Raw genomic sequence first — 27,251 nt, 5'->3', positions numbered from 1 at the left:
GAGGATTGTCATTCATTCCTTCAACCTTCAAAGAGTAATTGGTTTCCAGGTCGCATATTCCCAATATCTACGGCTATGGTACGTCAGGTTTCTCTTGGTTTCAAGCCATTTATCTTTATTAGGTACGAAACAAATTGAATGGCTGGTACAACAACGGGAGAGTCATGAAACAGCGTGTTGGAATCACAGATCTGGGCTATTCACGCGTATATAGCATGACAACCAAGGAATGCGAACGGACATCATGCAGATGGATCATCCATTTTTTCCCCTTTCATCATCGCGAGAATTAAGATCGAAAAGGGATGCCACAAGTATTACACCCACAGGTCTTGTCACATGAATTAAATATGGACAAGAAGCAAAATGGTCGGATCAGAAAAAGAGGAAGGGAGGAATAGAAAGATGACCCAAATACAATCCCAATGCCACAAATTGCTGATGATAAGTTGGTAAATGGTGATAATAGAAGAAAAAAGAAAAAAGAAGGCCAAAGCACTAGAGAGCAGGCAGTGCTTGACTGACTAGGCAGTGGTGTTAGATCGAGTCCCGGAATAGACACCAGCTGCATAGCCAATGAGAAGGCCACAGTCCAACGAGCATTGGCGACCTCTGCTCCCACTCTTGCTCTGTCCGGCAGTGCACTCATGTCCCGTTCCATTCCCTCCTCCCGGGACATAAAAGTCATTTGAAAACAAAACGAATTCCCATAGCGCCAGGCTTTTGAAAGTGAAATCACAGACCCCCCTTCAAAAGATATGCATGCAACGATCGTCCTCCTCGGGACTGCCACTGGAATGGTGGCAGTCCAGTGCAAGGGTAGTAGTACTCTGTCTACCGACGAATAGGAACTCCCTCCCTGGCAGCCGGGGGACTAACACTCAGCTCTTGCTCACCCCGGGCAGATCCAGAGGCAAGCCCAGAGCCCGCCTCGCCGTCGCTAATACTGGTGCCACGGTGAAGAAAGCTACCTCCCTCTTTGATGGGACTGCGGCTTTGGAACCCGATCGAGCCCGGGTGGCCACTGATGCTGCCAGGAATCTGCTGGCCATTTTGGCCACTGACACTGCCGTTGCTGGCGGAAGTGTTTGCGCCCGGCGATGTCGATGTCAGGTGCGGGATGTTCTCCGGAACAGGGTGGCGCGACCCGATGTTGGTTACACCCACGTCGGAGGCTTTGCCTGCTTTGCTGAGTGCATAGTCGCCTGAATCGAAGTATTTGCGTTCCTGTAAGAAGGGCTGTGTTAGAGTGGGGTTTGTAGGTGGGGGGTTGGGCTGCAGTTTGGCTTGCCTTGAGCTTGTTCTGGAGGACGTCTTTCTTGGTGGGCATCTTGCCGTAAAGGCGCAGCAAGCGCTGCTCCTCTGGGCTCAGCGACTGGGATTTTGTCAGTGATGAGAGAAATGAAGTGTTGAGAGTACTCACGTTGATATCTACTTTGTTCTGCTGATGAGGATTCATGGTGGTGGTTGAAGAAAGAAGGAAAGTTAGGAGTGGGGGATGTGAAGCGGGAAAGATAAGGCGGGGAGAAGAAGAGGTGTGACACTCGGGAAGAGGGAAAGAAGGGAAACGAGAAGGGGAGGGGGGGGAAGTTAATTGGATTTAAATATCACTGATTCGCATTTCAATCCAGTGGGGGAAAAAGATGTGAGGAATCAGAGACCATCCACTGGCATTGGAGATAGTGGGCTATGCTATATATATGACGCTGGACTCCAGCCAATTTGGACCCTGAGACCTTATACAACATAGGGCGATCGATGCAATTCTACGGCGATGCTATCGAGTAGTCTGCACCATATTCTCCCTTTTTTCATTTTGAAAAGAATCTACGTATAGGTTAAAGCATGTGGGAGGCCATTTAATACCTACCTAGGTACGGAGTACTCCGTAGGTACTCCATGAACACGCCCTCATACCTCTGTATCGAATGGGAAACCTCCCCAAGGTCTGTCGAACGGTCATCCCAAGGCTCATTTGAGAATAATATCTGATTATAATTGGTCGAACAAATCAATTGTCCATGACCTCGTCACCTGCCCAATCGAAGTGATGCGCAGTGGGCCGAACCTTGAACTTCTTCATTTTTCCGCCCTCGATTTCTGTGACGTCTCTCACACACCACACCATGGCCGATCAGAAGACCCAACCAACCTTCGTGGTGGAACACTTGGATCCCGAGCTGGGCCCGTGGTCCACGCTGGAATATGCCTGCATTGCACGCGAATCCCATGCCCGCGGGGCAAGATTCTTGCTCAGCTCGGTGCCCGCAGAACTGCAGATGCCCGCTGATCTGGCCGCTACCAAGGGCCTCGAGGTTGAGCAGCGTAGCGTTGAGGATATCTTCGCCGACCGCAAGGAGAAGGTCTGCCTGCTAGACCCGTCCGCTACGGTCGAGTTGAGCCCCGAGGACGGAGATACTTTTGAGGTCTTCTTGTTTGGTGGTATTCTCGGTAAGGAATTTTTTTTTCTGGACCCCGCCATATATATCAATTGAATTTGGACTGACTCTTTTACTGTTGACTGCGTCTGCAGGTGATGACCCGCCGAGAGGTATGTACTTGTACTCCCATATGCGCTACGGAGTATCATTTTACTGATAGGTTCGCAGATCGCACCTCGGAATTGAGAAAGAAGGGTTATGTCGGCCGCCGATTGGGGCCCAAGCAGATGACTACCGATACTGCTGTGCGAGTCACTCGCCTGGTTGTTCACGAAAAGGGTGAGTCGAGTAAAATCGTCTATATGAGGTCCCCAGTGCTGATTGCGCCAGTGCCTCTCGAGGAAATTCAATATGTCGACTACCCGGAATTGCTCATCAATGAACACGAGCGCACCGAAATGCCTTTCCGTTATGTCAAAGATGCCAATGAGCAGCCCATTATGCCCGATGTAAGTGATGAACTGCCACCAAGAAGGTCAAACACTAACCGGTCAGGGGATGGTGGATCTCATTAAGAAAGATGCCGACAAGTCCCTGGATGATCTTTTCTAAGTTAGCTGAAGATCCCAAATTAAACGATAATAAGGTCGGGAAGTGGCTGAAACGGGTGTTTCAATGGATTGTGATTAGGGTCCCCCCTACGATGTCCCTCTCTCAAAATAGAATACTTGTAGAGTCAACATGCAGAACAGATCAAGTCCTCCAAAGGAGCATCACGGTTCATTGTATAGGTACCTAGACAACCCACCGCATTGGTATCGTACGGTAATTGCATCCCTACACCGCCCGGGACAGACAGGGAGCAGCGGCAAACCCACCGATGACCCACCTGTCAGTACCGTTTCGTTATTACAGGCCACGCCAGCTTGGATTCCCTTTGGACTCCGTCATTCAACTCCATCCTCTCGACACACCTTCATTGTGACCGGTTTACTCTTTCGCTTGATCCATCTCCTCGCATATACCCTTGTGCCGTTCGACCCGGTCCGCATTCGATGATCCATTGATCCGCGCTTACGAGTCCCTCCCGGGACGTCTCTTCGACTACTTTCTCATTCTTTTCTTATGTTCTCCGCGCTGGACCGCTGAAATGTTCTCAATACCATTCCTTTCTCCCTTCACGAAGGGTGGTGCGGCGATGTTATTGTCTGCATTATCGCTGCTAAACCCGGCCTTGGTCTTGGCCAACTCGGCTGCCGATTATTATGTGCGCGCGTTACCAGGGGCACCGGAAGGCCCTTACCTGAAAATGCATGCTGGGTGAGTGCCTTCATGGTTGAGATCTCAAGTTGTAAATCTCTTTGCATTTTGTCTCTAATGTGACAACATTAGACACATCGAGGTCGATCCCGAGTCCAACGGCAACTTGTTCTTCTGGCATTTCCAGAACCGCCATATCGCCAACCGACAGCGCACAGTGGTCTGGCTGAATGGTGGCCCAGGATGTAGCTCGATGGATGGCGCATTGATGGAAGTTGGGCCCTACCGACTGAATGAGGACCAGACATTGAAGTATAATGAAGGCCGGTGGGATGAGTTTGCCAACCTGCTCTTCGTTGATTCGCCCGTCGGTACTGGATTCAGCTATGCGAATACCAATAGCTATGTCCATGAGCTGGACGAGATGGCGGCTCACTTCATTACCTTCTTGGAAACATTCTTCGATTTGTTCCCCGAATACGAGACCGATGACGTACGTGTTTCCTGTGCTCTTATCATATCCACAACGTATCTAATTGCATTGCAGCTCTATTTCGCAGGTGAATCATATGCCGGCCAGCATATTCCGTATATTGCAAAGGCTGTCCAAGAGCGTAACGAAGCCGTTGCGGCGAAGGGAGGCACGAAATGGCCTGTGAAAGGCCTGCTGATCGGAAACGGCTGGATATCCCCTGCAGACCAGTATCCTTCCTACTTTAAATTTGTCGAAAGAGAAGGTCTTGTCAAGCCGGGGACAGCTCTCCACCACAATATCAATGCCCTCAACGAGGCCTGTCTCTCGAAGCTCGAAACCCCTGACGCGAAGAACAGGGTGGATATAGGCGCATGCGAGTTGGTTTTGCAACAATTCCTTGATCTCACCACCGAGGACCAAAAGTGCTATAACATGTACGACGTCCGTCTCAAGGATGAGGCCAAGTCTTGTGGCATGAATTGGCCCCCCGACCTCAAACAGATTGAGCCGTATCTCCAGCGCGCGGACGTCGTCGAAGCCCTGAACATTAACCCAGCAAAGAAGTCTGGCTGGACAGAATGCTCCGGCATGGTTCACCAAGCCTTTACCGCGAAGAACTCCATTCCCTCCGTCAATTTGCTCCCGGGCCTGATCGAATCGGGAATCAATGTCTTGCTTTTTAGTGGCGACAAAGACTTGATCTGCAATCACATTGGAACAGAAACTCTGATCCACAACATGAAATGGAAGGGTGGCACCGGCTTCGAGACCTCCCCGGGTGTCTGGGCCCCACGCCATGACTGGACTTTTGAAGATGAGCCCGCTGGCATTTACCAATCTGCCCGCAACCTGACCTACGTGCTCTTTTACAACTCCAGCCACATGGTCCCCTTCGACAATCCCCGACAGAGTCGCGACATGCTTGACCGCTTCATGAACGTCGATATCGCCAGCATTGGCGGCCAGCCTTCGGATTCTCGTATCGACGGCGAGAAATTGCCGCAGACTGCCGTTGGCGGCCAGACTAATAGCACCGCTCACGAGCAGAATGAGAAGGAGAAGTTGAAGCAAACTGAAATGCATGCTTACACCAAGTCTGGCGAGGCTATCCTCGTCGTTGTGATCATCGGTGTGACCATTTGGGGCTTTTTCATCTGGCGCAGTCGTCGTACTCGCACCCACAGGGGCTACAAGGGAGTCTCAAATGATGAAATACTTGGAAATACCTCCATTCTCAATAGATTCCAGAGCAAGCATTCTGGCCGTGATGTTGAAGCTGGTGATTTTGATGAGTCTGAACTGGATCAACTTCACTCTCCTGGCGTTGAGCAGGGGCATTATGCGGTTGGCGAGGCTAGTGATGACGAGGAGAATCATCATGATACCTCGCATCCGAAAACTGATTCTTCCCGTGAGACTTCATAATGAATTGCTGGTTTCTATGGGGGTTTCTGAGTTGCTTTTTTTTTGGGGTTTCATCTGTATAAAGTAGCCGGTGTTATGGGGTCTCGATCTCATTTTGAACCACTTGAATGAGAATGAATCATCTTGCGCACTCTTGTTCATGTTTTGCATTACATATTGTTCTAGCTTTGAAGGTCCTAAATACACCGAGCCTTTTGTCTATACCAAACCACTCAGACTCAACACAGCAATGCCAGATCAAACAAGTCACTCTGTCACAGTCCAAACTTTGACACTGCCATCATCGGCCGTCGAAATGAGCACCTCTTCCTCAGTCCCAGACCCACGATCTGCCCTTTTCGCCCAAGCGACATGATTAATCTCGTAGATGTCATGCGCGCCATCCTGAACAGCAACAAGCACCCATTCCGTTCGCAATGCCGTTAGTTCATCAGCAGATGTCGTATCCATAGCATCCGGATCAGCATTATCTTGCTCCTGGTCCTGCTTTTGGGCAATAATCCGCTCCTCGTAGATCGCAATGCGCCCATCAGCACCAGTCGAAGCAACAAGCCCACTCCGCTTACTCCACGCGACAGCATAAACAGGTAGCTCATGTGCAAGTGGGAGCACGGCGTTCTCCTCCCACACTTCATCCGTCCCCATAGGTCGGATGATGCTCGGTATTCCTGTCGTAGCCGACGATAGCGCCGTTTGTTGCTGTGCTTCCTTCGGTTGGCGCTGCCACACACGCACGGTGCGGTCGTCTGAGCAGGAGATCAATCGCGGTCCCGAGAGAGCTGTTTGGGTGCGCCATTGAGCTTCCAAAGCGCTCAATTCGGACTCGGCTTCAGGTGAGGAAGGACCACGAGGCACATTATTCTCCCCCTCCCAATCCAAAAACCACACCGTGCCTCCATGCCCCTTAATGCAAGCAACTTGCCCCCAATCATCCAGATCCTCCCGCCAAAGTCGGATCGTGTCGTCGTAGCTCCCGCTAGCTAAACACTCCTCTGTAGGGTGCCATGTAACACACTTCACATCGCCGCCGTGCTCCTGCATTACAGCCACGGTCTCAAAGTTGTTATCACCATCGTCGAGATCTTCCCAGATCCAAATCGACTTGTCGCGTGAGCACGTCGCAAGTAGCATGCCAGATGCTGACCATGATACAGACTTGACTTCGCTGTCATGTCCGTCCAGTAGTACGGCAAATCGCCATTCCTCCTCGTCTTCTTCGCGGTCTGAGACAGTGTCCACATCAGTTGGCTTGAGAGTTACTGCTGCGGATGCTGTGGTCTCTTTGCTCCCACCCGTCCCCCACCCAGTTCCATCTTCCCGCCCGTAACTATCCCACCTCCGCCAGATGCCAACTGTTGCATCAAAACTGCCGGTCGCGAGCACAGACTCGCCTGACATGTGCGGTTTCCATGCTGCTGTGCGTACGGACCGTTTGTGTCCGCCAGTGATGGTCGAAAGGAGTGTGAAGTTTGTGAGGGAGTAGAGGCGGATGGTCTTGTCCGAGCTGCAAGTTGCGACTATTGGGAGGGTTGGATGGGGGGTTGTGAGCCAAGTTCGTTCTTGAGAAGGTGGGGTGAGGTCTGATAGATGTTTGATTGTGATCTTCCGGGAAGACATGGTTCTTTTCCGGTTGTCTCTTGAGTTGGAGGGGAAAGTGGTTTGGGAGTGTGGTTTTTGGTGTGGGGTTGCTGATTAGATAGCGAGAGATAGCGAGAGATAGCCCTGGACTTCTACATATGTGTATGTACTCCGTACAGATATACCCTATGGATTCATCTACCTGTAGATGAGGCAATGCGTGCCTTTAGCGTCGTGTTGTCGGAGTGATGTCTTGTCCTGATCTCGAACTGAAGGCTAAGGAACATGATCACTGCATAAAACTCTATAATCCATACCCTAATCCTGCCAATCTGCCTAGTCCAAAGTCCAAAAAATCGAATAAGCCGAAAAAAACACCCCCTTAAGAAACAAGACATGAAAACTTTGTATATAATGCCTCTTGAAAACGCCTTCACTGTGTTGGAACGCCTTCTTCATATAAACCTTCGTAGAATTGCCCGTGGCAAAGCCAATCCACCTCCCGGACTTTCTCTAGTTCTTCTACTAGTTTTCCAACTTCATTAACAAATTCCGGCATACCCGCTCCAGCCAGGTTCTGACTAGCTGTGGTGGTAGCTCGTACCCTTTCAGACGCACTAGACGCGCTGAGGCGTGATAGGACATGATTCCGGAGCCGGGAGAGCATGAGCTTAGCCACCGGGTCCGAGAAGCTGGCTACGGAGGTCATGCTTCCGTACGAGTCTGTCGCCGAGAAGCACTTTTCGGAGGCGGAGCTCTCTGAAGTTACCACAAGCTGAGGCGTGACTGCGAGACATGCCGTGGCGACGGGTCCAAGGACTCGTTTGATCGTAGCTGCAAGCTGGGCGCTTGCAGCAGCTGGCATCGGATGTGTGGACTCTAGAATCGACTGTACTCGCTCTGCACCGATCTCGTTGAAATTCAAAGACAGGATCCGGTCAGCTTCGGGTTTCCATTGAGAACGTGCGTCCCGTTTGAGCAGGTTCTTCGCCGTCAAGAGAATGGAAGCTGTTGCTACGATTTGGAACGCCCTAGCGTGGAGCCGTTGAAGCCGCTGGTGGTCGAGACTCAGGGTCTCGGGTACTAGATCCTCGGACACAATGGCATTGCTTAGAATAGTGTCGGTAAGACCCTGGGCGTAGATTCGTGCTGATGGTGGATGTGGTTCTCCCTGGATGCCCTCCGGATCTCGTCTCTTCATTTCATCAACAATTATCTTGCGATGAATACGCCAAAACCGCCGCGTCTTGCCCAGACCGATTGTCCCATCTGTGACGCCTCGCTCAAACGCCCGCTTCTCGTATCCCGGGGCTTCTTCAATGAGCTGGGGCGCAGCCAGCTGGATCATGAAATTCGTTTGATCAAGTGATAGCAGGTCAATGATGCTCATCAAACGAGCCAGCCGGTCGATGGCATCGCCCGAGGTATCCTCAATATATACCTTGACCATAGGGTCTCGGTAAGGAGCGCAGAGTCGCGGTAAGATGTTGTTCATGAACTCGAAGAAATTATCATAGGAGAATGTGCCAGCTTCGCATTGACTTTGGACAAGCCTAGGGTCCAAGACTTCACTAATTATCACGTAAAGGGAATTGCCCTGTTGGAGTGAGCGTAGCAAGCGATCTTGAATCACAGTGGCCATAGCCACAGTCCAATTAACACCATCTCCAGATTCAAGTCCTTTTCTCATTGCCTCGCACATCTGCTTCATGATATGTCTGCGCGGTTCAGTGTAGGGTGCTTCCTCGATCTTGAATTCTTTGTTGATGAGAAGCTCATGCACCAGCTCCCGATTTTCAGGGAGAGGGGTGAGGATCTTAGTGAATCTCTCGTGCGGGGACGTCCGCTGCTTATCCAATTCCTGGAACACTGTAGCATCTATATTGTTGAAAGACTCGCTAAGAGGCGTTGCCACACTCTCCGTTAGCACATCTGTAGTTGGAGGAGCGGCTCCCGCAGATCGAGGAATGGCTTGCTTTGAGGCAGCCCGCTTCTTCTCCTGTTTGGCCGTTTTCAATGAATCTCGGATCATCTCCATGTGGCGGTCAGGACCTGCAAGTCTCTTCAAACGAGCAAGCAACAGAACTTGGTTCTGTCGGATGCCCTGTCTGTAATCTTCTGCAGCACCACCAGCTTTATCGTTTTTGACCGTCTGCCATATCAGTTCCAACTCAACAAACTGTGCAACCATAATCTCAATCAAAACGGAAGAGTCGTGAGACTTCCATGCATGGAAAGCGGAGAAAAACACATTGTGTGATTCACACAGGGTCTGGAGATCCGCAGTGATCACAGAGGGAGAACAGCAACCCGACGATAGCAGTGCAGTGACCTGGTCAAAGGCTTCTAGCAGCTCTCGAGCCTTGGTGATCAAATCTTGCTCTTGATCTCCATCGCAGCTCAAAACCTCTTTGGGGTGAGTTACGATGAGATAGCTGCTGAGGAATGTGCGTACTGCACCCCGCGAGCCCATGACCCCACCTTCCATATCTTGCAGGCCGCAGAGCCGGAGGACTTGGGTCATAGTATCTAGTAGGTCGCTGTTAGAGAGGAGAGCGCCTACTTCCTCAAAGCTCATGTCGCGAACTCGGATCACAGACAAGCCCAACGATTGGAACTGTTGCATGATCATCTTTGCATGATGGGTTTTCCATACGCGCTGGATCTTCCGCGCAGCTGCATCCTGTGTAAGCGATTTGGTGACCTCTCGAGACATCTTCTTTTCCTCTGTAGCTGGCAAGCTGCTGGTGCGCTGTCGTCGGTGGGTTTTCTGGTACAGTGCGCGCCGTTTCTCTACCTCCGCAAACTTCTCTGTCATTTCCAGACGCAACCGAGCTTCTTCGGCAGCTTTCTTCTCCCGTTGATCCTCGGCCTTCTTCTTCGCCCGTTTAACCTGATCCTCGCACTTGGCAGTGATATCGGCGAGCAGGCGCTCGCGAGCCTGCTGGGCAGCTAAAGCTCTCTCTTCAATTTGTAAATTTCTTGTTGCTGCTTTAGCCAGAGCGGCTCGCAGCCTGACTTTCTCCGCATGCAATGCACGATCAGCTAGTCGTGCCTTTCGGCTCTCGAGAATGGATGTGCGGCGGAGGTGTTGGGCAATATGGTCCGCGCTTGGCGAACTATTCGACGCCGCGTTAGATTGATGGGAGTGGAGAGAAGATACCGAGCTTCGTCGGGATGAGGCGGCGGAGGAGCGGCGTGCTTTGCTACTTTTGCGATAGAACCGGGCTGCGATGTGTGGAGGGAGAGTCAAAGGAGGTGTCGGCTCCTCAGAGAGCATCTCCACGTCGAATTCGCTTGCCGATTCGGGAGAAAGAGGTGTCGGCCCAGCATCCGGGAGCTGTATCTCTATGTCGGAGTTGCGACGGATCATAGTATGGGCGAGAATGCGGAGCCACAAAGGGAGAGGGAGAGGGATCTCGGCGGGGCAGCACTGATAAGAGATTGGACGAGGCTATTGGGGGGGTGGGTGATTCACAGGAGTTTCTTTTGTGAATTGTGTTGTACCTCCTGGTTGAGTGGTTTCCAGTCTGAAACAAGAGAGAGGTTCAATAAAGAAAGCTGGAATCAAGGAGAGAAACACATACGCATCACTCGGCTGGGGGTGCGGAGGGATCCGTGCCTGTTTCAGGGAAATTAGTAGGGAAAAGATCAAGATCACTGAACTTGACTGAAAGACTTGGAGATAATGCCAGACACGGATCGCTCAGGTGAGCATGTCTGATTATGAATCGCAACAGCTCCAGGGCTCGAGAGAAGCCCATGGCCGCAAGCAGAATGTCTCCGCTGAGGTAAGCGATGTATACGGAGTAATGACCTCAGATCTACGATCTTCGCTATTTATAGCGGGTACATGGCATATGAAGTATAGAGTACTTCGTACAGAGTAGCTTATTATATGTAGCTTGCTCGAGTGATTTATATTGAACATTCTGTCGATTTTATTGCAGAAATGTACCTATGTGTATACATATGGAGACACATCTACTCAACACGGAGCCCAACCCTCATTTGCCCCTGTCCACCTCGATTTGATCGCAAATAATATGGCACAAAGTGCAAGTCCTTGCTCTCCCCGGCAATGTTTTTATCCTCGGCTATGATCTGCCCGTCCCAAGGCGATGTGTCCAGCTCGCCCTTAGCACCTTTCTCGGCGATGATGGCTATGTACTGATCAGGTTGAGACCGACCCTCTTCGCGGAGAGGAACCTTAGGATCGAACACGGTCATCTAGAGCAATCATTAGCGTACTTTCCATGGAGTCTCGAGATATGATGCATTTTACCTTGAAGTGATTTTGTTCCCATGGGTGGTCAGCATCCTCCACACAGTACACAATCGGCCCGCGCGTGACGTATGCCACAGGTTGCATTGTTAGTGGATGGGGCTTGACCACACGTGGCTGCATCGGACATGAAAGTCGGAATTGCGAATGTTGCTGCAGCCATTCAGAGCCAAGGTAAAGATATCCTTTGCGAATATCTAGATGTTCAGAGCTTGGAGTCACCTGCCAGGATTTCGCCCACCCGGGGATCCTCAATCGCAGCTGGAGATCAACAAGAGCTCCCTCAGTATGGATGCTAAAATCTACATCTCCGTTCCAAGGCCAGTCGGTCTTTTGGGTGATTTCAACCACTGATTCCGAGACCTGGAGACGCAGAGTGGCCGCTGTGTATAGGTGCACGTTGATAATGGCCTGCTGCCCAGTGACACTATGACTCCAGACATATCCGCCCAAATATCCCAGGGTGCGTGTGATATTGGGCGGACAGCAAGCGCACTCAAACCACTCGTGTCGCTGGGAGAGATCTTTGTCTGAGGAGGCCAGTTGATTCACATATGTGAATGCCTTACCATCCAAACTCATGCTAGTCAATACAGCATTGTAGAGACAAAGCTCCATGACATCAGCATAATTACTGTCCAGTTCGATCTAAGAATGTACAGATAAGTAGTTGTAACAAATGAAGGCATATATCGAACCAAAAAAAAGCCTACCTGCAGCTGCCGCTCTGCTAGCATCATTACGCCAATTGCGGCACAAGTCTCCGCGTAGCAGCCCCCTTCATCCGTTCCCTGGGGTAGGAAATAATCGATCCCAAATCCTTCCCACTGTTTCATGGCACCAATACCACCAGTGACGTAAGACCTTTTCTCTACCATGTTGGACCAAAGCCGGTTCACAACGGGCGAGTAGGTTGTTCGGATATTGCTATTAGGATCTGAGATCCGAACTAAGTCTGCAACTGCCGTGAGAAGGTACATAGCTCGAACGGAATGCCCTTCAATTGTTTCTTGCTTGGCAATTGGCACATGAGCCTGCTGATACCTGGAACTTTGGTGAATATCCTTGCCACGGAAGCGAATGACTAGCACAGAATGATCAAAACTTACCAATAACTCCTCGCAGCAGGGAAATACACGGGCAACGTACGCGCGTTCTCACCTCTTGCATCAGATTCAATATCGTAATAATGCCGTTTCTCTTTGCCTCCTGTGGGGTTGCCTCTTTCTTCGATGAAGAATTGGGCAAGCTTGAGATGTTTTTCGCTGCCCGTGACCCTGTATAAGCGCAAGAGTGCTAGTTCTATCTCCGGATGGCCGGGATAGCCTGGAATCTGAGTCTCTTGGTCGCCAAAGGTCGCTGCCAGAAGGTCTACATATTTCAGTATGGGAGAGAGCATTTCATCATTCTTATAATAAAGATGGTGGGCAAGTGCCCCTTCGATCAGATGGCCAGCATTGTATCTGAAGCCTCTATTAGCAAAAAATTACCAGTTGGAGCTTCAGACTCGTGCCCACGTACAGCTCATGCATATCTCTCAGATTCGTAAAACGCTTACCCGGCTCAACCACCGAGTAGTGGATGTTCAGATACCCATCAGGATGCTGGGCGTTCTGAATCATTTGCACGAGCTCCTTGACGGCAGCGTCGATATCTTCATCATAATGATCCGTCAACAAGTAACAAGCACCTTCAATCCATTTTCCGATATCGGAGTCCCAGAATTGGTGGTTAGGAACCGGCCACATCGTAGGAGGATCGGAGTAGCTCGGGTGCCATTGTAACTTGAAAGCATCATATCTTCCAGTGCGCCTGAGCATCTGTAATTGATGCCGCAGTGTTTGAGTGCGAACTACCTCCCGCCGCCGCTCCCAGAAGGATCCTGGGATGAAGGTTGTTGCGACGAAGCTTTCTTGAGGGTACTCCATGACTGTAGTCTGAATGAGGTTTCAGGGAAAGCATCCAAGTCAAGTTCTCCTTCCGAGATACCCTTATACTTGCCGAGGAGCCCCTCCGAAAAGCGCACTTCGGAGATTGAGCGGCACCCTGGAACCCCCCACGTTCGCCGAATACACAACCTGTCCCCGCCGGTGCTTAGGGCTGCAGGGGGAGACTCCGGGACTCCGGCGGGGGACAAGACAATGGGGGCCAAGAAGTCCCCACGATAACAGCGGTCAGAACCGCTGTGGAAACCGGTCCCAGCCAGTCCCAGCCAGCCCCAGCCAGTCCCAGGCCAACCACAAGCTAATGGTGGAGTGGCTTGGAATCCCGTTCTTTTCCCCAGATTCCCAGTTCAGCCTAGGCTTTTTTGGGGACTCCGCATGTATTCCACGCGGATGAGCTCAATCCGAATGTGGGGTCCCGGAATGGCTCGATGTCGTATATATGCTTGCTGTGAGGGGATTGTCCTCGAAAATCCGCCTATTCTCCGCGGTCTTGGATTTTCGTTCATTCTCGAAATGGGTCTCATCGAAAAGTTCTTACCTAAGGATGACCGGTAAGAGACCTCTATGTCCTTGATAGCTGAGAGCTCTTGGCTGATGTTTCTCTAGCTTTGCGGCCCTCCTGTTGTATGGCATGGTCTTTTCAACATGTTTCAATGGATACGATGCTGGAATCATGACAGTCATTCTGGCCGATAAACAGTTCATCGAGTACTATGGGATCAACGACAACAAGTCAGGTCTAGTTGCGACGATACCATGGGCAATGACAGGTATTATACACGATCTATCTTTAACTTGGGATCGTTACAGAGCTGATTAAATCATATCACTAGGTTTCGCTCAGCTCTGGTTTGGAGGCCAGCTCGCAAGTTGGCTTGGTCGTCTCTGGGCTCTCCGAATCTCCATTTGCATCATGATCATTGGCGTGTAAGATTGAACCATGGAAGCATATATGAAAGATATTGACCAGTCATAGTGTTGTCGAAGTCGTCCCGAATAGTTTCGGCGTTTTAATCTTCGGAAGACTTCTAACGTGAGTCCATAAGGCCATTGAATCAGGTTCTGAGTCCACTGCTGACTCTTGTTCGTTCGATCAGAGGTCTAGGCTTCGGGTGTGTATCAATCGCCACCAACCTCTACGTTGCAGAATGCGCACCCACCAAGCTCCGTGGTAGCTTCGTTGGAACAGTGGCCCAATTCGGCTATCAGCTCGGCACCCTGATCGCCTTCTGGTCTGGCTATGGAATGTCCTTCCACAAGTCGCCTTACAACATCGCCTGGCGTGTCTCCAACATCATCCAGATACCTATTGGGTTGGCTTTCATCGTGATCTCGTTCTGGTACCCTGAAAGCCCACGTTACATGCTAGAGAAGCACCCGGAGGCGCCCGAGTGGGCGCTGAAAGTCCTCAGCAGACTCAGATCTGGTGCACCAACTGACGAACGTATCCGGACGGAATTTCATGAGCTTGTTGCTTCGTATGAGTTCCGTCGGAGATATGATACTGGGTATGTTGGGCTTTTCAAGGATAAGAGTATGCGCAAGCGCTTGCTTTACGGAGTCTTTGCGGCGAGTCTTCAGCAGGTATGCGAATCTTTTATATTCGTATGATATAGTACGACTGACTTCCCATCTAGTGCGGTGGTATTGCTTCACTTACTATGTACGCCACGCTGATCTATCAAAGTCTTGGATGGGACTCTGGCTCGCAGGCTTTGACAATCAATGGAATCCAGTCTGTTCTCCAGCTGCTCATTGTCTTTGTTAACACATTCACTGTGGACAAATTCGGTCGACGGGTCCTGCTGATGGCTGGGTTTGCTATTCAGTCACTGGCTCTCTTGATCATGTCTTGTCTTACAACTGCTTACCCGACAAATGGCAACAAGGCTGCTGCTGTTGTGGAGGTTGCAATGTTGTTCATTGTTGGTTTGACTTATTGTTGGTCCAATGGTCCTGTTGCTCCAACAGTGGTGACGGAGATTTTCCCTCAGCATGTCAGAGATAAGGCGAGTTAGCATGACAGTAATGCAACTGGAGAAATAATACTGACAACTTCTTGTAGGCCTTCGGATTATCTATGCTCGGTCAAACATGCTGGCTTATTATACTCACGCAGTCTTGGCCATCCTTTAACAACAGAGTCGGCGGTCACAGCTATTGGCTACTGTTCGGTCTGAATGTAGCTGCCGGGGTAAGTCTAAGAGCAGTCCTCTTGTTCATTTTTCAGTCACTGACCAGTGATTGCCGTGTTCTTCAGATATCTGTCTACTTCATTCTCCCAGAAACTAAGGGTATCTCTCTTGAGCGAATGGACACAATCTTTGGCGGGCTGGATAATGTGGCGGCTGGGGAATCTGAAGGGAGATCTGAAAAACTTGAAGCCATGGCCGTCATGAACGAAGGAGAGAAGGCCCCAATTGCTCACCTGGAGGATATGGCCCAAGTACGCCCTTCCAAAGGACCGGAGAGGTCTTCTGTTTGATTTGACTGAGCTCCAGCTGGTAAAGCAGAACAGTCACCGAGACTACATTTGAACAATGAACACATTTAGTGCAGTTCGCATAGTCGGAATCTTCAATTAAAAATCAAATTGATACCATTGCACCATGAAACTAATGACGTTGGGAACTAGAAGGAAAAAAACGCTATGCTGCAGCAACCCCAGCTGCTTGATGGAAATAAAACAACACGCTCCTAATGCATCAGATCGACATTTGATTTATTGCGTCAAAAAGTGAATAATCGGGTTTGAGACACCTTTGTGTCCAGCAGACGAGACCGTGAAGCATGGCGACTCTGAGAACTCGGCGAAAAGCCGTGTCGGCCCTGGGGACTTGAATAGTGCGTCATTGGGTGCGTCCTTGCCAGGTATGGGAGGCAACTTGGAATTGCTTTGGCGATTAAACCCCTGAGCTGGAGAGGATTTTGGTCGAGGAGCAAACGGTGTGCCCATTGAGAAAGTGCAAGGATTGGCCGGGTGGGCAACCGATGAGAATAAAAGCAGCCCGCTAAGTACCATTTTCAAAACAACCCCACGATCAACCATCTGGGCCCAAGCGCAAGGAACGATCTGCATGGGCCTCATTGATGGCCGAAAATTTCAATGTGATTTTGATTTCGATCTTCCTCTTCGTCTTCATCCTCATCTTCCCCCTCATTGCCATGATCTGATTCAGCCGAGTCAGAAGACTCCCCATCGTCTTCTTCATTGCCAGATTCCGATAATTTTTCATTGGATTTAGTCTCACTGCCAAATAGTCCATATCGGTATGCGAGCTTCTTGCTCAGAAAATTCAGAGCACCGTAGTCCTCATTTTCTCCCCGAGATGAGCCTCCGAAGAAGGGTATCGGTGAAGATTTCTCAGTTTCACGATCAGTTGGCAATCCGAAGTAGTTGCTGACTACGGGCGAGACAGCACGGCCTCGAGTAATGTTATAAGACGAAAACCGTCTTTCGGTCCCAGAAGAGACTGGGACACTCAACCGTGAGCGGGGCACTGAGGTGTTATTTATGCTCAGTGTTGCCAGTGAGGACGGCATGGAGTCATCGTTGCCAATCAGAGAAGATGATCGAGGCCGAGGAAGGAGATCTTCTTCGGAATCTTCGTTAGCTTGGGGCAACATGCTTCCATGCAAAATGCGAAGTTGGGCCGTATTGTACGATTCGCACCTAGATACTGTCAGTAGGCATCAGTGGTTTTCCTCAAGAGATACTTACAAATCACATCTCAAGCCTAGCCAATGATATTTAACCACCGACTTTGAACCGCAATCGTTGCAGTAAACCAGGCCTTTAGTGTCCTTAAACTCCTCCGGCATAGGCTGACTTTCAATTGTACGATCAAGATTTCGAAACGTCGACTCCATATTAGTAATGGTCTTGCTACAAATGGGACAACGAAAAGAGCTTTTGGAGTACTCTGATAGACACTTGTGGTGTATGCTGTGGCCACATCGCATGACGACAACGGTTTCTGGAGAAGTGAACATGTAGTCTCCGCAAATGGGACAGTCACATTGGGTAGACCGTTCAATGCAACGATGGGTAGTCTCGATGCACATAGGAAGACAGACAGAGCACGTCTGCACTATTATCAGTATCATAACATCGTTCGACTTTGTAAAATTTCTTACCTGACAATGGAAGAAATCTTTCCCCAGCCCCTGTCCAATTCGACAGATACCACAGTCGTTGCAATGGTAGATGCTCTTCTTGCTATCATTATCCCAAAGCTTGCAGATATCACAATAATACTGTGCTGTTTGCTCGCCACACTGTCTACAGTTCTGCGCTGCGGGTTGGCCATGTCCACACAACATACAAAGCATATGCTCAGTGTCTCGGCGAATGAGAGAATGGTCTTCAGCCTCATCATGGCAGAAGCGGCAGGTGTACCATTTTTTGCAAGCGTGGCACTCGAGTTTCACATTGCGATGATAATGCACACAGCCCAAAGTGGCCTCTTCTTGTTCCTCCGTGTCCAATTCTTCATCGCAGGTTTCAGTGTCTGGCAATTCTGTTTCTACCTTTGGAACAAAAGTGGGCTGCAGATCTTCAAGGGTGAGATTGAATGTTTTCTCATATAGCGGAGTCAGTTCCGGTTTAGGAGAACCTGGTCCAGAAATATTGATCCCCGAGGCTCGAGGAGTCCTTGGGCTCGTTGGAGACCCCGAACTCCGTGGGCTGGAAGGGGTAGAGATCACCATCGCTCCAGGGGTATTTGGAAGCTCACGGGATATGTTGTAACCTTCTGTCATCAAATCATGGACCATTCGCGCTTTTTCAACATTAGTGAGACGCAACTCCCTTATCGCAATGATTTTGCTTCTGAGCACTCCCATCCCATCATCTGCCGGAAGCGGAGACTGCGCCGGTACATCAATGTCCAAAACATTATTCAAGGCTCGTGGCGTTTCATCAACAGCTACCACAGAAGCTGCAGTCTGTGGTCCATTATGTGAGTCGGCTGCCTCAGTGGAGTACGAAGCTTGTGGATTCCTCGAACTCGTCGAGTTGTTCAAAGGTGCAGTGGGATCGGTTTCAGGCAAAGGACCGAATAATCCGCCTGTCGTTGTAGCTATGTTTTGTATGGGTTCGGGTGTGTTATGGGTCACTGATCGAGTGCCCTCCAGTTGCAGGTTCTGTCCATCCATCTCTTTAGGTAGGGTAGTGAAGAAGAGAGAGCTATGCAGGGACCCCGCACCCGCATCTCCGCAATTAGATTTCTGTCCGTGATCTTGGCCCGGTTGAGAAACAAAATTGGCCTTGTCTTTGTTACCACTTTTCAATGCCTTTGTCGGTTCGTTCAACTGAGATTCAGTTTGGGCGTCATGTGGCTGGCTAGTCGGTGGGGGTGGCAGATGGGCGGGTCGCATTCCAAGTTGGATCAGCAGTGACGAAATGAAACCACTCATGAAGGGCTGTAAATTGGCATCTCATAAATCTGCGTTGGATGCTTGAAAACAAGCAAAATCAAACAAGCTTGGAGCTAAAACAGCAGACGTCGTGGCATGTGACGTCCATGGGCACCGCCTCCGATGCTGAATCATCGTCACATGGGCCTCTCCAACCGGTTGCATGATTTTTACTTGGGACTTGAAAATTGTGGAATCCTGGCAGGAGATATGCACTATTGATTGGCCAAGAATGTGTTCAAAGCGTTCTATCTCACCAGTATGTTGTCCTGTAGGAATCTCATTCTACACCGTTGAATAGAGCCAATACGCTCTGGGGCCAATGCTACCACATATTTATGAATCTCGAGCCTACAACGTAGAGACGAGGGCTAGCTTAAATTAATGCCAAGGCCTATAATGTGCCACCGACATAATTCGTCATGTGCCATTTAACGGCGCCCCAAGGGCACGGTGGGTGGTTTGGCCCCAGAGGATCTTGATGCGATTGAAGATAACCGCAAGTACAGAGTACCCAGTACCAATTACTTTGTGGGGACGGCTGGGTTTTGTGGATTTTGTGGAATTGGACAAAATACCCTGCCAACCGATCCTAGCGACCGGAGAATCCAATCGTACTTCATAAACAGCCAGGGCCCATATTTCAGTGGAAGAACCGTGTCAGGAGGATATGGACGCGGTCAAGGGAAATAGATGAGCGTTAATGCCATAATTTCACCTTTTGGCTGGCATAGATGTGTGGAATACCGGCCCCGATGGGGCTGAGATAAAAGGCAGCTCGCAGTCATCATACTGTTATCCCGGTATTTTCCAAGGTTGCCTTGGGCGTCCACGCCATTTGAGTCTTTATGCCACAGCTTTAGCTACTCCGTAATTGGGTCAGATTTGGGGAAGATGATCCTAATGTCTTGAGGCAGGGATAACCCGACCCGTCCCGACTATCCCTGCACTGACTAAGCTAGCTGACTAACTCGATGCTGACTCCAGCCACCCAGCCACTTACCAACCTTGGAACCTTGCCCAGGTGGAACAGATGCTGGATTATCTGCACCCAGACGTGGTCTGCCGCCCATAAGGCCAGCACTATCTGGTGCATATTGTCTGACCTTGTACGGAGTAGGCCATAACGGTATACTAATCATGGCTGGCAGCATTGAAGTTCGCGGACAGTGCAACTTTGGTCTATGGAAATCCCAAGCAAAAAGTGGAGAATGCCGATGTAATTGTCTCAAACGATATCACGCCTCTCGCCCAAGAGGCCTAGCGATCGATCACAGCCGGTGCTAGGTTGATGCTTAACGATGGAGTGCTTGACAGGTCTCCCGATGTAGTTCCATTCTCCAGAGGGCGTTCGTGATGCTCATGCTGATCTCGGAATATTTAATTAGTGATATCACTTCGTGAAGCTGGTGCTACCGCCGATGTCCACCGAGGCGACGCATCCGTCTTATCAACCAATTGTAAATATATATTTCAATAAATGGAGTCCCCGCCACGTCGACTCACATAAATGCATTGTCTCCTAGCATAGGATAGCAAGGATTAATAAGAGATCGAACGAAAAATTCGGTTTTCTCCGTAGCTACAATTCCCAGCATGAAGTGTTTTCATCCCAGTCATCCTCTTCCTATGAATCTGCAGGATGCGGTTCAGCGAGCTCAAAAGTCGCTATCCACCCCTCACTAAACTCAACCGGATGTTTGGGCTTGGTGGCCTTGTAGAAATGTCTGACGAAGTAGCTATAATACATATGCAAGCAAACTGGCTCGAGATAATGTGGCAATGACCTACATTGTTTGCGTGTCCCGGTGCCAAACTAGACTTATTGCCCTGGGCACACTGGGCCATCACCCGGGATGAAGCCTGAGTCATCTTGAGTGCCGGTCTTGTATCCGATGAGCTTTGGTGTACTACTTGAGTGCTTTTGATTGGGGTACTGATAGGCGATCAATTCTGGCGGGGTGAATGTTGTGGCTTGTTGGCCTCTGGTATGCGCATCATCCATTTCAGTTATTCGATGGGGAACTTGAACATAGATTCGCGTGAAGGCTTCTGGAGCTCCTTCGGGATTACAGCATCGGAATTTTGCTGAAGCAAAAGAACGGAAATCATAGTCATCGTGTTCCCCGTGTTGACCTGAAAGGCATGCTCGTTCAGCTTTTCGAGGACCTCCCAGGCTCCCACTGGGAAGAGCGGGGATTGTCAAGATTGATAATGGTTCCAGGGTCGATGTCCTTACGGAACCAGGTTGAAAATGAGGACGACATTGGAGCTACTTGGGAGATGGGTGTTTCGGGGGGTGTGAGGGTTCAGATGCCGAGTGAGGCTCTTATGTGGGCTGGATGTCGTAGGTCCCACCAACATCTGAGCCTAAAAATAAAAATAACCATCATTGTCCCGATTAGGCTTAGTAGCAGGAAAACCAACTCTGCTTTGATCAATACAAACCACCTATCTAGGTATTGTATGCGCGTTTGCCTTGGTTGCTAGCTCTAATTGGTCTGGCTGGGTCTAGCTCTCACCTCATATGGGCATAATAGCACAGCAAGAAGAAGACGCAATGATTCCTCCAGTGTGATTCCTTTGCGAGTCGCCAATGTATATTGGGAGCATTAAGTGCACATGTATAATGGTGGAGCCTTTCAATCTCACCTGGGCAAGCGTATAAGCTGCTGACAGAGCGGGAGAGGATCACGCTATCGTTGAAGGTGTAGTTGAAGTTGGAAACTGGAAAGCTGGGGAAGTTGACGAGGATGCCCATGAATTCATACCAAGGTCGACCTGACCTACCCTGCACCTCGCATCGATATTCTCAGCTTTGTCATTTCAAAAACCTCCCAGGCGGTACTTCACGCCAAGGCTCCCAGCTCCCAATTTTTCGAGAACCACTCTACTGATGAATTATCATGGCTACTTCAGTCTCTCACAGTGCCTCTAGCCTCTTGCTAGATAGAACCCCTCGCCAATCTCGACATTTCCGCTCGTCCAACCACCAGTCACGCTCTACATCGTATATGGTTCGTCCGAGCTCTGCAACCATGAACCAACTTACAACGGCCAGGCATGGAACCGCATGTTCTACTTCCAAGTTGACGGGCAATTCGATCGCCAGTTCAGTCAATAAAGAGTTTATTTTCGTCAGTGATGAACGCGGTATCCAAGGCCGATTAGAGGAACGAGCGGGAACCGCTCTAGGAGCCGTCTTCGTAGCTCAACCCCGGGACCTCAAGCTAGATGCCTTCAAGAGTGTTTTGCCGCCCTACCCAGGTCACAAGAAAGCCCCTGACTTTATGCTCATAACCGTAGCCCACAAAGCTAAAGTGGTAGGAGAGGCTAAATTTCCTTGGATACCCGAGCACTATCAGAGAGACCTGGTACGCGAATTTGAGGCCGGGATCATTGAAGAACCGTTCAGGCACGCACTAGGTCAGTGTTGTGTGAGCCATTTATAGGAAGGTATTCGCACTGACATATAAACGTAGGCCAGATTGCGCAGTACATTATTGAGTTGGGCCCAAAATATGGGTTCTTGACCACGTACGACCAAACGATCTTTCTTCGAGAAGCAGATGTAACTTAGCTACGGGGACTGGAGTATTCTCCGGTGATTTACCATCAAGGCATAAGTCTGGCGACACCCGCCGTACCTCATCAAATACATATATATATCATTACACTCAACTATATCTACACTAAAACCATAGATAGTTTACGAAAAATTAGATCAATCGATAGCTAAATGTCTAGCAAGTTTAATAATTCTAATAATTAGTATAGTAGCCCGTTGCCTTACGTATAGCAAGCAGCCTTACGTATAGCAAGCAATCTCCTAGGTACAGATCGGATCATGCGTGCCGGCGCTCTGGCTACGGGATTACCCGGTGGCTGCAAATCCCTTTTGGGCGAGCTGCCTCGCATCGATGTGGATTTGTGCCCAAAGGAAGCACTGAGGCCTAACGGATGCACGATCTGGTGCAGCGGGTCGGATCAGCACCGAGGTAAAAGTCGAGAACTGCGGAGTCCGAATCATCTGAGACATGTCCCTAGACTCTCATTTAATCGGTCAAGCGTCAAGTTATAATGGTCGAAAACACTTGCCCGCAATTGGTTTTCTACATGACTGAGTCCCAGGCTTCGTGGGCTAAAGTCGGGTCAGCAGGATCCTTCTCCACTTCTGCTGATGATAATCACTCACACGCGAGCCTCTCTTGCAAGGTGATCTTGCTCCCAATACCTAGCTAGTAGGAGGTTCTTCAAGATCTTGTGTTCCATACCCGCAATCTCGGTAGCTCGTTCGAGAAAGCGAAGCGTGTTGGTGATTTTGGCAGGGTCAAATTCTTCGGAAGCGGAGGAACGATAGGATTTTCGCAAGGTCTTTAGAAACATATGGCGACCTGGTGTTGAATACTGGATGGCTTTCAACCCCTGTCGGTAGAGGTGACGGTATGCGTGGACAACAGCTCGTTGATCCACCTTCATGGTCTGAATTGAGGCGTTCATGTCCAATCCGTTGGCCAAGTCTGAGCCGAGGAATCCGCAGATGTGCAAGCAGACGTAACCAGCGGAATCAACGGAGATCCGAAGCGTTAAGCACAAATGTCAGATTTGTATTGGAGGAAGGAGGAGTAAAAGACGGTCAAAGTTGGGGAAGGATGAAGCCTCAGGCAGGACTAGCCCGATCGGGAGAGGTGACTTGGGCCGCAACAGTAATCTTATCAATCCCTCCCTCTCTCTCTTGCTCCATCTTTCCCCTCGCCTACATTTCCTGCTTCCTTTCCACTTTCCTCGCTTGTTGTTCTTGCTTTCAGTTTGACGCGCTTAAGAAGAGCCTGAATTCTGTTTTGGGTGACCTTGAGGCACCTAAAATAGCTCATTTCATACCTTTACATTGCAATTTACTCCAGTGCATAGGCACGTCTTTCCCGTGACTAGCCACTCATTTTTCGTCCTTCTCCGATTATTGAGACATTGGGCAAACGCACCATCTACTACAAAGCTCATACGACACATTTGACACATGTGAATGATGTGTTAAAACCTTCCTCTCAGTGCGTCCTGCGACGAGCTATATCAACAATATGGCGCGTGTCATGAGGACTGGCTCGGGTTCGGCCAGGCGGGCTCCGAGTCGGGTTGTTGATAGGAGACCTCGGAGACATAAGGTCATTATGGAGTCTGTGACCCAAGAAAAGAAGAAGCTTCGAAGTGTTGTATGTATGTTCTCTGTTTTAAATTGGCGATATGATTGACAGAATGCACAGATCTGTTTTGAAGCGCAAGCACCAAGTGGCTATACCTTCATTCCCGCAGGAAACCCACAACTTACCACTGCATGTAAGGAGCGATGTCGAGATGAGGGGCTTCAGATTCATGCAGTATCGGTGAGGACCCTGGCTGGTCGCTATTACTCAACATTGCTTATATTTTCTAGACTACCCCACACCATCGCTCACACAATCTGTCCCAGCACGTGCATCGGATAGGATATCATTTTCCCAGTACTGTGGTGGCAGCTGTTTGCTCGGAGTTGGGGTTCTACCTCACAACCACCGGCAAAACAGTTCCCATCTATGCTATTGCCAAGACAGAGGATCACAGGCGGGCTGATGCTGATATTTCTCAAGTAACCTTGAACACAGAAGCGCGGGATGCCATCAGAGATCTCTTCCCAAACATACCAGACGAAGATTTGAATCAGATTATCAAGACTGCGTTTCAAAAGGTACGCATATAACCAACTCTGATTTGAAAAATGGAATGTGGAAAATCTGATATGCAAATAAGGGCACTAAAAAAGTCGGGACGGCCACTGAATTGCCTATGGCCCGCAGAGCCCAATTGGCTGTAGTTGCTCATGTTCGACATGTCTACACTGATTATGATCGCCTCCTTAAATTGACTTCATTCCATGAAGCAAGAGGCAATGTTGAACACACAACCCTAGCAAAAGTCATCGAATGGCGAGGAGACGATGAGAATGGCCAAACAGTTCTGGAAGATGTTTTCCGCGAGGTCATCGTTATCTCCGATGATGACGATAGTGAATCGGAAGAAGATGCAGCTTCCACAGCAGCTCAACAAAACACTAGCGTGGAAATACTTCCTAGCGATCATTGTGCGCAGGAAATCATGAGCCAACCCATCAACAACGCGAAAGCTCTCGGTCAAGATCATCCGCGGGAGCTATCCGAGGAAGCACCGCCTGGATTCCGGTTTGTCACAAGATCACCAGCGAAAGATACCATCAACCGTCGTGGTTTTAATAGATATCAAGCATGGAATCGCGCCCTCCAGGAATATAGAGACGGTATACAGGGCTCTGAACAACCTAGATTTGCTGGTGCTCCAGCTGAAAATGAAAGCTCACGATACTCCGAGCAGCGCATGACTGCTCAGGAAGCACCCGCTGCTAGATCCCAGGATATATTATCCAAGCACGCGGGACCTCATCGGCGAGTCGTTCCAGGCTCGGCCAGTATTGATAAACAAGCACAGCGAGTGCTCGCCATTCCACTAATGGATCGACAGGTGGCTAAGGGACATGTAGGTGTCCAGGATAGCCATATTCACTCGGATCACCAGCAGAAATATTCCATGCATGAGCTCAACACCAGGCCACTCAAACTAACCAGTCAGGAATCCCCCGAGTTGCAAATCTTAGAAGAATTCTCTGGACCCAGAAATATGAAAATGGCACCCTCGCAAGATGGTCCACCCTTGAGAACAGATGCTAGGTTCCGACGAGAAAGACTGCCTCCTCAGTCGGACAGGATCAACGCACCTGTGTTCGTGAGAGGACCAAAGGAGAACCGTCCTCAATTGACTCCATCAGGACGCCATCTTGAACCCGTCAGTTTACCTCCTCCCAGGTCGGATTCAAACATACAGGACTCGATCTTGCCGTCAATTGAAAATTCCTGGCCATCGGAAACCCGACGGGCTGATGGCGCGCATCCTTTGGTGCATATGACGAACAGAATGTCACTCCGATCGGTTACACCTGGACATCTTCATGGAGAGACCATGCATCACTCCGAGGTCATCGAAACTGAAGGAGACAGCGGGCAAGCTAGCAAAAGAAGGCGTTTGACATACCATGAAGGTGCTCGACCTGAATCCCGCCCAGGGCCATGGAGTGTGAGGTCCATTGGACTTCCCGTTTCCGGTGGATTCGGGCCAAACTCTTATCGTCGCGTTGATTCCCTTCCAGATCATCGTCCACAGGACCATCCTCATTTCCGTCGGAATTATCACCCAGTGGAACAGTTTTCTCTCGTAGGACACCAGCGAGAAAGGAACACGATCCCTTACCTCAACGGGCAGCGTACCCTTGATACAAGGTCAGTCTTGGGTCGACAGCATATCAGTGGACCACGCGAGCCTCAAAATCAATACGGGGCTCCCAGTGCCAGTATCCTTGTTTCGGAAGGCGACCGTACCTTCAGAGCTGCCCCAGCTGTTTCCAATATTGGACCTTGGCATCCCTACCATGGTGATCGTAGTCTCCGTTCCGGCCGTGTTCCAAAAGAGTCGTGGGCCATGCGTCGGACTCGCATTGATGGCGCCCACTCTTTACCAGAGAAATTTCAACCAGACAGGAACATGTATGCCGATGGCTTCGTTCGGCATGTTGACCACCGTGAGCCCCCTCCATTTGAATACGTTGGCAGACGCCTGGAACCCGAGTGCAAGGCCAATGGAGAGCTTTCTCAGCCTGCTCGGGCTAGGGATCTTGAGTATATTGGCACAAAACATTTGTCTCAGACACATGTTTCGTCAGATCAACACCGCCCACTGCCCATAGGCTCGAAAGCGGCTCCTTCCCATGAGCACGTTCGTACCTTTTCAGACCCTACCGCAGGCAAGATTCAGCCTCGCGTGTCCCTCCCTCAGGTCCCCCGTGAAATGCCAGTCAGTGGCGGGTTCACCTCCTTGCGGTAAGCCTTCTTTGGGGAAACCAACCATTTCAGCAACATAACTTCCCTCTGCTTCGGATAGGGTTTTACTAACACAGCCACAGCTCATCGTACAACCACCCTCCATCGACTCAGAGTCCGGAGCAAAACCGCCCAGTCTACGTTCAAAGGGTTGAACCACGCTCGCCCTACTATTCCGTCCTCGATGAAAGACCCATTGTCATCGTTGATTAATTCAATCACATCCTCTACCATCCTCTACCATCCATACCCCCTTTGTTTCAAGACTTTGTGTACTCGCATTGTACTGTTGTTTATTGTTCATGATACCCTGGTGCATATTATTAGAACCTCTCTACTCACGGGCCTCCATTCTAATTTGAATCGGGAACTCCGGTTCCCCTATTTCTATTGATTACACGTGTATCTTACGGTCCTTTAGGCATGGAATTCCAGAGTAATACTTGCTGGTTTATTCTGTATAAGCTTCCTCTCCCGTAGAGCCTTGGAGATCGCACCAGCTTGAGATAGCCCAGCAAACATATCAATGGGGCTATAGAAGGGGGG

The 27,251-nt window shown here is 49.9% G+C and overlaps 12 protein-coding genes across 12 annotated transcripts; 5 read left to right on the top strand and 7 right to left on the bottom strand.

Annotated features, from left to right (window-relative positions):
• Positions 1-834: 834 nt before the first annotated feature.
• Positions 835-1,459, bottom strand: N7457_007733 (endosulfine family protein; the record flags this gene model as incomplete). The annotated part of the gene is made up of 3 exons (XM_057178776.1): positions 835-1,227; positions 1,292-1,375; positions 1,424-1,459. The coding sequence occupies 3 exons, from the start codon at positions 1,457-1,459 to the stop codon at positions 835-837; spliced, it is 513 nt and encodes a 170-aa protein (XP_057027162.1).
• Positions 1,460-2,126: 667 nt separating this feature from the next.
• On the top strand, positions 2,127-2,993 carry N7457_007732 (SAM-dependent methyltransferase; the record flags this gene model as incomplete). The annotated part of the gene is made up of 5 exons (XM_057178775.1): positions 2,127-2,451; positions 2,534-2,551; positions 2,610-2,720; positions 2,772-2,890; positions 2,937-2,993. 5 exons carry the CDS (start codon positions 2,127-2,129, stop codon positions 2,991-2,993), a joined length of 630 nt encoding a protein of 209 aa, XP_057027161.1.
• A 538-nt stretch (positions 2,994-3,531) lies between these two features.
• On the top strand, positions 3,532-5,541 carry kexA (serine-type carboxypeptidase kexA; the record flags this gene model as incomplete). Its single annotated transcript, XM_057178774.1, has 3 exons — positions 3,532-3,701; positions 3,774-4,134; positions 4,189-5,541. 3 exons carry the CDS (start codon positions 3,532-3,534, stop codon positions 5,539-5,541), a joined length of 1,884 nt encoding a protein of 627 aa, XP_057027160.1.
• A 246-nt stretch (positions 5,542-5,787) lies between these two features.
• Positions 5,788-7,158, bottom strand: cia1 (iron-sulfur cluster assembly protein CIA1; the record flags this gene model as incomplete). The annotated part of the gene is made up of 1 exon (XM_057178773.1): positions 5,788-7,158. The coding sequence occupies one exon, from the start codon at positions 7,156-7,158 to the stop codon at positions 5,788-5,790; it is 1,371 nt and encodes a 456-aa protein (XP_057027159.1).
• A 394-nt stretch (positions 7,159-7,552) lies between these two features.
• N7457_007729 (IQ calmodulin-binding motif domain protein) lies at positions 7,553-10,492 on the bottom strand (the record flags this gene model as incomplete). Its single annotated transcript, XM_057178772.1, has 1 exon — positions 7,553-10,492. One exon carries the CDS (start codon positions 10,490-10,492, stop codon positions 7,553-7,555), a length of 2,940 nt encoding a protein of 979 aa, XP_057027158.1.
• A 611-nt stretch (positions 10,493-11,103) lies between these two features.
• Positions 11,104-13,332, bottom strand: N7457_007728 (glycoside hydrolase family 127 protein; the record flags this gene model as incomplete). The annotated part of the gene is made up of 5 exons (XM_057178771.1): positions 11,104-11,349; positions 11,405-12,052; positions 12,118-12,448; positions 12,514-12,867; positions 12,926-13,332. 5 exons carry the CDS (start codon positions 13,330-13,332, stop codon positions 11,104-11,106), a joined length of 1,986 nt encoding a protein of 661 aa, XP_057027157.1.
• A 531-nt stretch (positions 13,333-13,863) lies between these two features.
• On the top strand, positions 13,864-15,835 carry N7457_007727 (uncharacterized protein; the record flags this gene model as incomplete). The annotated part of the gene is made up of 8 exons (XM_057178770.1): positions 13,864-13,901; positions 13,957-14,120; positions 14,184-14,277; positions 14,327-14,383; positions 14,448-14,934; positions 14,988-15,347; positions 15,416-15,544; positions 15,611-15,835. 8 exons carry the CDS (start codon positions 13,864-13,866, stop codon positions 15,833-15,835), a joined length of 1,554 nt encoding a protein of 517 aa, XP_057027156.1.
• A 599-nt stretch (positions 15,836-16,434) lies between these two features.
• Positions 16,435-18,768, bottom strand: N7457_007726 (RING finger and CHY zinc finger domain-containing protein; the record flags this gene model as incomplete). Its single annotated transcript, XM_057178769.1, has 3 exons — positions 16,435-17,023; positions 17,072-17,436; positions 17,488-18,768. The coding sequence occupies 3 exons, from the start codon at positions 18,766-18,768 to the stop codon at positions 16,435-16,437; spliced, it is 2,235 nt and encodes a 744-aa protein (XP_057027155.1).
• Positions 18,769-20,590: 1,822 nt separating this feature from the next.
• N7457_007725 (uncharacterized protein) lies at positions 20,591-20,773 on the bottom strand (the record flags this gene model as incomplete). Its single annotated transcript, XM_057178768.1, has 1 exon — positions 20,591-20,773. One exon carries the CDS (start codon positions 20,771-20,773, stop codon positions 20,591-20,593), a length of 183 nt encoding a protein of 60 aa, XP_057027154.1.
• A 1,033-nt stretch (positions 20,774-21,806) lies between these two features.
• On the top strand, positions 21,807-22,348 carry N7457_007724 (uncharacterized protein; the record flags this gene model as incomplete). Its single annotated transcript, XM_057178767.1, has 2 exons — positions 21,807-22,194; positions 22,251-22,348. 2 exons carry the CDS (start codon positions 21,807-21,809, stop codon positions 22,346-22,348), a joined length of 486 nt encoding a protein of 161 aa, XP_057027153.1.
• A 294-nt stretch (positions 22,349-22,642) lies between these two features.
• N7457_007723 (uncharacterized protein) lies at positions 22,643-23,247 on the bottom strand (the record flags this gene model as incomplete). Its single annotated transcript, XM_057178766.1, has 2 exons — positions 22,643-22,811; positions 22,964-23,247. The coding sequence occupies 2 exons, from the start codon at positions 23,245-23,247 to the stop codon at positions 22,643-22,645; spliced, it is 453 nt and encodes a 150-aa protein (XP_057027152.1).
• A 599-nt stretch (positions 23,248-23,846) lies between these two features.
• Positions 23,847-26,918, top strand: N7457_007722 (DUF2293 domain-containing protein; the record flags this gene model as incomplete). The annotated part of the gene is made up of 5 exons (XM_057178765.1): positions 23,847-23,978; positions 24,030-24,149; positions 24,200-24,490; positions 24,553-26,705; positions 26,789-26,918. 5 exons carry the CDS (start codon positions 23,847-23,849, stop codon positions 26,916-26,918), a joined length of 2,826 nt encoding a protein of 941 aa, XP_057027151.1.
• Positions 26,919-27,251: the final 333 nt, after the last annotated feature.

The sequence above is a fragment of the Penicillium paradoxum genome (genome assembly GCF_028828445.1).
Source record: "Penicillium paradoxum strain IBT 22861 chromosome Unknown utg000007l_segment0_segment0, whole genome shotgun sequence".
Lineage (NCBI taxonomy): Eukaryota > Fungi > Ascomycota > Eurotiomycetes > Eurotiales > Aspergillaceae > Penicillium > Penicillium paradoxum.
The sequence above is the reverse complement of the archived record's forward strand: the minus strand, read 5'-3'. Positions and strand labels throughout refer to the sequence as shown.